The sequence below is a fragment of the Bombus pyrosoma genome, linkage group LG16 (genome assembly GCF_014825855.1).
Source record: "Bombus pyrosoma isolate SC7728 linkage group LG16, ASM1482585v1, whole genome shotgun sequence".
NCBI classification, from domain to species: domain Eukaryota; kingdom Metazoa; phylum Arthropoda; class Insecta; order Hymenoptera; family Apidae; genus Bombus; species Bombus pyrosoma.
In genome coordinates this window covers 1,906,151-1,914,262 of record NC_057785.1, presented here as the reverse complement: position 1 = coordinate 1,914,262, position 8,112 = coordinate 1,906,151, and the positions used below count along the sequence as shown (strand labels likewise).

General features: G+C 30.8%; 2 protein-coding genes and 1 long non-coding RNA gene across 3 annotated transcripts in view; 2 read left to right on the top strand and 1 right to left on the bottom strand.

Annotated features, from left to right (window-relative positions):
- The window catches only part of LOC122576467 (cilia- and flagella-associated protein 47-like), a 26,707-nt gene extending 21,722 nt beyond the window's left edge, over positions 1 to 4,985 (top strand). The window contains exons 22-24 of the mRNA XM_043746819.1: positions 1,341 to 1,485; positions 2,046 to 4,270; positions 4,891 to 4,985. Coding sequence (XP_043602754.1) covers positions 1,341 to 1,483 — 143 coding nt within the window. The 3' untranslated portion in view covers positions 1,484 to 1,485; positions 2,046 to 4,270; positions 4,891 to 4,985. The remainder of the gene's footprint in view (positions 1 to 1,340; positions 1,486 to 2,045; positions 4,271 to 4,890) is intronic.
- Positions 4,799 to 7,233, bottom strand: LOC122576469. The gene is made up of 3 exons (XR_006319769.1): positions 7,092 to 7,233; positions 6,484 to 6,733; positions 4,799 to 5,048 (listed from the first exon to the last, which is right to left on the bottom strand). It is a non-coding gene; the product is annotated as an uncharacterized LOC122576469 (long non-coding RNA).
- LOC122576466 (elongation of very long chain fatty acids protein 6-like) lies at positions 4,947 to 8,112 on the top strand. The gene is made up of 3 exons (XM_043746818.1): positions 4,947 to 5,085; positions 6,343 to 6,737; positions 7,088 to 8,112. Exons 2-3 carry the CDS (start codon positions 6,412 to 6,414, stop codon positions 7,620 to 7,622), a joined length of 861 nt encoding a protein of 286 aa, XP_043602753.1. The 5' UTR covers positions 4,947 to 5,085; positions 6,343 to 6,411; the 3' UTR covers positions 7,623 to 8,112.

Below are 8,112 nucleotides of genomic sequence, written 5' to 3'. Positions count from 1 at the left end.
TTTTAGGCGGTTATATATTATTTTCTCTAGTAGTTTGGAAAACGCAGGTAGTAGTGATATTGGCCTGTAAGATGCAGTTAAATGTGGGTTTTTGTTTGGTTTGGGTAACATTACGATCTGTGCTATTTTCCATAATGCAGGAAAATACTGTATTCTTAGAATTGCGTTGAATATTATCGTTGTTAGTCTTATTGCCTTTTTTTATTTCTTCGTAAGTAAATAAAGTAACAGCAGACAAGAAATGTGAAATATATTAAAACGAATAGAGCATAAAGGAAGTCAGATGGAGATATATAAATACCCATGCATAATCAAGAAGAATATTAATTAAATACAAAAAAATGTATGATACTAAAATTAACTTTTTTCTTTTAATAAAAGAAGAGGAAAAGAAAAAGAAGGATATACAGGGTGTATCATAACACTGGGGCCCACTTTAGAAGTGGACAGGAGGCACAAAGACAATGAAGAAAATTCGCAGAAACATGTGTTCTATCTGACTCTCGTTTCAAAGTTATACCCATTTTCGTGTTTCGATAATCCGTAACTGCTTACCTCCATAGAAGGTGCTCGAAATGGCTCGACTCGGTCTGTATTGTTCGACATACACCTGGAATTTTTGAAAGATCGCAAAATTATTTTGCACGATCATTGTGAGTTTGCATAGAGAACTTTTACGATGATTAGCACTTGCGAATTGCACGGACGTGTTTGTCTGCAATAATAATTCCTTTACGTCGACATAAACTTTGTACACTAAGGAGATAGTCCTCCCTTGCCTTTGTGTTAGAAGGTTGAACTATGTTCAAATACCTTGAAAATGTTACATTCGACTCTTCAGAAATTGTCTTATAAATAAGACATTAATAATATGAAATGACTTCGTAGGTTTTCTTATTTAATATTTTTTGCATTCGAGTCGCGATATTGCCTCAGATAAAAATAAAGCTTGACAACTTGTTTCATTACAATATTTTTTTATTTAAATTACACCGTCGATGCATCGAGTTTACAATACGTGGCTGGCTATTGTGCGCGCAGTAATATGAGATTCTAAAGAACAATGTGTTTACGACTCTCCTAACCTTTAAGATCCCAACTCAGAAATAGCCCCCTTTACGATAGCGCTACAAGCTTTTCCGACGATGTCACGCGAATTTTTGCATGTTTCGAGCGGAACGCGGTTCATTGAAACTCAAAAGTGACTATAACTTTAAAACAACGTAGAAGACAGAACACATGTTCGTACGAACATTTTTCGTTGTTTTTCTGCCACCTGTCCATTTCTCAAATGTGTACCACGTGTTATGATACACCCTGTATAAAAATTATTCATTCAGACGTAAGGCCTTCTGCTGACATTGTTCCAATGAAGATACACCTCTCGCCATTCGTAGATCAATTATGCCAAATAACAATGACGTTAGTCTCTGTTAACGGAAATGAACGAAGAGTGTATAAAGTCAGCTTCTTACGCGTATAAAAGTAAGTTATAAACAAATACGACATTTGTAATAGATCGTGCTTATTTATTAGATGTTAGCATTATACAGGGTGTGTCAGTATACCGTAGATATATGAGTAATAACAAAGCACGTAATTCTTAAGATTTACTTTATTAGTGCAAAAATTGTTGAAAATGCTGGCCATCGTACTGCATACACAAATATGCTCCTCAAATAAAATTTGGTACGGTAACTTGACCTCCGCGATCATCGGATTTGTCATCCCTTAATTTTTATCTATGAAGTCATATTAAATCAAAAGTTTATTCCGAAGGCAATACAAGTGTTCTATGATTAAAAGCGAGAATCATTTTAGCGTTCGAGGAACTAAAAACGGAAAATATGTTGGAAAGCGTGCACGAAAATGTAACTGGGACACCCTGTATTATAGAATTTAAAATCTGTTTCTTCCTTTACGAACACGACTAAAGGTATAGAATCCGCGATAGAAATCCGATAAAATCGGTGATATTAGTATTTTTGTATTATTAGTATTATATTATGTTATATTGTAATTTGTTTTTCATATATTATTTTCAGCTATGCGGAGCTTCGTTTTTCTATGTTTTCATGTGTCACAGTGCCCTCTCTGTTTCTATTATAATTATTCGACGTTGCATTCTAACGTGAACCGAAATTTGTCATGGTTTCATGGATACTAAATATCTACATTGTATCGTGGCTCTAATTTTTTACCGAAATGAATATATTATACCTCCTTAGTATTGCATATTCATATCTTTTAATGCATTTTCTGTATAAAGAGGAGAAATAAAAAACGATGTATTACAAAACTGAATTTTTAATAAATTATTTCTCATCTTGCATATTTTATCACTTTAAATTATACATGAGAATTTTTGCTGAGTTGCGTCTATAATTAGTGACGTCCATCAAATCCATGCATTACAAATACGTTCAACATTAACTAGATATTCATATATAATTATATATAATATACATATGTATAACATATACTTAAATTTTTATATATAATAACACAAACATTAACTGATTAAATTATAGATTGTTTTTCCCGCGTCGGCAATCGCTGCGGTCTTATAATATTATCAGCTTACATTATTATATTATATTTGAAAAGGAAGTTTACTTTCAAGTAGATGCGAATCGAAACAGAACAAATTCCAAAATCCCTACGAGTATTCTGGAAAAGGAAAAGATAGCTTTTTAATTATAAGAGTTAATTATAACTACAGAGTGATATAATTTGCAATTGATATTTGTTATGTCATACGTACTTGATTATCACGAGAGGGAGGTACATAGTCCGCGGAACGCCGTTTGGTTCGTTTTATTTTTACCGTTTCTCTTCTCTATTCACGAGAAAAATATTTTAGAAGTTCTATCAGTTTCAACCGACTTAAATATCAACAATACGTAATTTGTGGATAAGATTTCTTGAAAAATCGTAGAAACCATATCGTGAGTTTACGTAATTAGTATAATTGTATTTAACGTTAGCCAAACATCACAACTATTATAAGACATTTTAAATAGTAATATTTATGATATGAAAGTCAATATGATTAGGAATGATCATTATAAATGATTAAAATTTCTTTGTTTACTGGTAATGATTATCGATAGCCCGAATTTCATTTTGGTTACTGATTTTTCATTACTGATAACGTATATATTCATTAGCAATGTAAAAAGGAATTAATTATAAAACTTATATATTTTCTTAATCGAAAAGCGGTATGAAAATGTATGCAACAAACAATAGAATAAAAGATATTGTTGTATAATACTAATACAAATGTTAATAAAAATATTGTGCTAGGATATCTTTTATCCTATTATTTTGTTTTAAATATTTTCATACCGTTTTTTTGCGTAATAAAATATATAAGTTTTATGATTAAATTCTTTATGTTGTCAATGAATACTAATTTTATCAATAATATTAATAACAATTGACAATAGTCGAATGTAACTAGAAAATCCTTTTGTGGTCGATATCGGTTAACGGTAACTAAAAAAAATTCCGGTCATTTATATCGGTTATGGACAATTAAAATTAAATTTTCGTCATCGAGAATGGTTATTAGTAGTCAAAAATTCATATGGTTATAATGATAATCAGAATGACTAAAAATTAATATTTCTTAATTAACTCATTTTTTGAGAAATTTCTCTGAAATTTACTGGTAACTGGCTTCCATTTAAATAAACATTATATTTAAATAATCTAGATAATTGAAAAATATTCATTTTTAATCGTTCTGATTAAAATCTTTCTACTCTCAGCTTATCGTAAATAAAAAAAATGCTGAATCGCGTGACTGCAAAATATTTCAACAATTTGATAGCGATTGATCGCTCCACATATCGTGAACTTCGACAGTTTGAACAAAGCTATTACGAACGACAGAGTGATGTAAATACTACGAATTTGATGCGATTCCACTGACACCTGGCAGAAAAAAATAAAATTCTTTGTTAACTTTGATATACTTTTTTAACATATTAGCGATCATTCTATGGAATGTAAAAATTCGAAATGTTGAACTTCCTCTTGCGCGAAGAATTTACGGGAGATAATCGTTTGTGTATCGTGAGACGCAACAAGTTACATACTTCCGCAGTGCGGAATTGCAATTCACTCGAAACGCATCATTTCTGAATTACAATTGGAAATCGCGATACTCCGCGACAGATACAGGTGAAACTGCGCAGCTACCTATAACAGCGTGCGGAAAAGAAAAAAGAAAGAGAGAGACGCCTGGCAGAAAACAAAGAAAGTAAGAATTATTTGTTTCATTTTACTTAAATGCACACTGTTTTCACTTGGCAAACATACCTAATGTAACAATTTCTATTGCCGTTAAATAAACTTGCACTGCACTGACAATGAGACAGAAATTCATAGTTGATTTTTTCTAAAATGTTTTATAAACATGCTTTATCACACGATTTTCACTTATTCGTCAAGTACGTCACTCCAACTATGATAGGACATGCCACGGTCAGCATGTGCGTAATGTCTACATGAGACAATTAGTAAAATAAGCGGAATCATTCTCTTGCTCCTCACCACTCCTGCTAGGTAGGTAGAACTCCTTCCAATAGTACGATAGATGAATACGCGTCACCCTCCTTTGATGGACAAATGTGGTCCAAAGTTTGACATCGCTTATTCAATACGAAGACGAATTGTACTTTTTAATAGAAAGGTATATGTATATAGAAATGGATAATACGGTTTTATACAGGTTTTCCTATGACGTAAATTATCATTTATTTTTCTAAGTAAATAAATCACAAATAAATAATTTGTCTTGCTTCCTTGCACGGACTTGCTTCAAGTCGTTTTATTTAAATACAAGTAAAATAAGTAATTATTCGTATGCTGTGGCTTCAGAAATGGTTAGGGGTTAAAACGCACGTGACTTGAGACACCCCTGAAAGGGATGGCTTAGGAATGCAAGATAGGTAAGTACGGTTCCAAGTTCATATCAAAATCAACATCCTGCAAAAGGTGAGAGGATTCCAGTGATACGTCTACTTGTGAGCCGAATGCTGCAAAACAGCATAACGAAGAATTAAAATTCAATCAGTAAGTAATAAAATATTTTAAAAAGCGTACGATTTGCATAATTCAGTTATTATATAATACGCATGATATTTTAAAGACGTTTTGGTCAAAAATTCTAGACTATCGTAAGATAAGAAGCTCTAACAAAAATATTCAACAATTATAATGTGTTCTATCACAAAATCGAAAAATATAAAACGATATAACGTTGTAAAGAGATAATCAATAAGGACACGTAGATATACATAATGACAGGAAAATACCGAATGTGTTATTTTCTAACATTTTTAGGATAGGTCATTATTTTTTGAAAAACAGTTTTTTTTTAATCTAGATTTAAATTTTTCTGTATTTCCTGCTTAACAAAAATTTATTAATATTTATTTGACAAAAAATGTCATTTCTCAAATATCATCCTTTACTCTTATATGAAGCGGAAACTTAGTAATCTTTTTCAGCTAATAACGATATTTCGTTTAAATATTTACAGTTGTATAAGAATTGATTTATTATTCTGTTATCTTAATGATTGTTAATTTATTTCGATAGTAAGGTGGAAAGATCAATATGCACGTGTGCATGAATATTATTTATTAATATAGTTTAGTAAATATAAGCTTAGTAGCAAACAAAAAATTCCATAATTCGTTCACTTGTCGCTACATTTTAACGATGGTTCTACACGAATAAAAATTGTTAAAGGCGAAAGCGAAATGAGGTTAGTTTCACTAAGAACACGTGGCAATGACAAGCAAAAGATTAAATTTAAAATCGATGAAAACAGATTACAGAGGGCAGAGACTGACCAGTAAAAAGAGATACGATAATATATAAAGCAACAATTCCTGATACAAAGCAAATGCTATTAAATATTTCAAATGCAGGAAAAACCACAAGTTCCATATACTTAAGATCTTAATGCAACAATTCTATTAAACAAATTCATTTTTCAAATAGACAGTTCAACTAAAGTATTATTATAAATGAGCTTGCATCTTTAGAATAAAAAATAAGAAAAGTAGTCAAAGGGAGAAAGTATATGCTAAGTAACAATATACTACATCTAAAAGAAGCTGAAGAATATAGAACCAGAATAGGAAAGGACAGTAATATAATTCTAAGATAACTAATGATTCGAGGAAACTTGAGAAACGATGTAGAAATATTGTTTCCAAAAAGTCATTGTGCAAAATCAAAATGGAAATACTTATTATACTTATTGATACTTTACAATAATATCTAACAAAAATATCATCAATTGTCTTTCTTTCTTTTCAGCTGACCTGTAACAGAGGCAAAAGGCAATACCTTCTCTATAGTCAGAAGATAGAAAACAGATATCCCAAGATGGGCAACGCCGATTATATACAGCTTACTATACCTAATTACTCATATGTTTTCAACTTTGAAAAAACTTACTCTTACACAAATTCTCTAACATGGAGCAGAAGTCATTACCCAAATTGTTTCTTATACTGTGGGATCTACGCCGTCCTAATTTTTGGTGGGAAACATTACATGTCAAATAGACCAAAGTTTAACCTGAGAAGCAAACTTGCTTTGTGGAGTGCAATGCTTGCATTATTCTCCATTATGGGATTTCTTAGGACAGCACCAGAAATGTTTCATACGTTAAGGCATCATGGATTTTATTATAGTATTTGTTCACCTAGGTAATTTCATTTTCCCATTTTAATTTTTAAAATATTTTCAGATGAATAACAAGTTTTAAAGTTAATTAAGAAATAATTTTGTATATTTATGTCTTAAATATATTATTCAAATAAAGTTGTTTATTTTCAATTCATTTTATCAATTTATTTCTTTTTATTAGATTTATCTTATTATATAAATATTCTATATCTCTACTGTTTTAAAAACTAAATGTTGGATATTTGTCTATGGTATAGTCTGATAACATTTATATAAATTTTGAGACATATAACACATAATATTATTTTATATAACAACAATATTTCTAAAATTCTAAAAACGTAATTACATATATTATTATTTTTTCCAGCTACCTTACACAAGACCACGTTTCTGGTTTTTGGACATTCTTGTTTATCTTATCAAAAATTGCTGAGCTCGGAGACACAATATTCATCGTGTTACGAAAACAACCGTTAATCTTCCTACACTGGTACCATCACATAACAGTTCTTCTTTATTCGTGGTTATGTTATATAGAAACTACAGCAACAGGCAGATGGTACACCGTAATGAATTACTTTGTCCATTCATGGATGTACTCTTATTATGCTTTAAAAGCAATGCAATTCAGCCCACCAAAATGGGTTGCCATGCTTATCACTACGTTACAACTGGTACAAATGGTTGCCGGTTGCGCTGTAACTGCTATGAGTCACTATTACGTAGCAAGTGGACGAGATGATTGCCACGTGCAGCTTTACAACGCCAAGCTTGGTATGCTGATGTACATCAGCTATTTCATTCTCTTCTCTATATTCTTTAAGAATAGCTATTTGTCTGGCAAACGTACAAAGAATGTCGAAAAGAAAGATTATGCTAACGACAAGCTCAAAGCTAACTAAAATAACATTTTTCAAATCTTTTTCCAAGAACGCTTTTCAGTGGCATTTTATGAAAATACCTTCTCACGAGAAACGCTATTCGATTGATTATCATGTAGATATAATCGTGTGGTTTTTTTATATAATTTAAAAGAATGCACTAAAAAGCTCACGGAGATATTTAAAAAAAAACGTTATTCATAATTAGTTCAGGAGCAGGACTACTTTTATGAAAAACAATCGACGAGCTTCGGTTCGAAATTTAATATGAATTTTTATTAAATTTAATATAACATAATATTGATTGAAGTGTTCCTCGTCAGAATCTTTTATGAAGACATAGAAACGCATTTCAAGATAACTTTTGAAAATTTTTTTTCTAGTCTTCGTTAGCATAGTCTTAAAAATTGGCTATGGTAGAATGCTCAAATAGAATAGAAATTATAGAAATTTTACGATAATCTTAAATGTTGCGCATACTGAATCTAGCAATAAATTATATGATACCTAA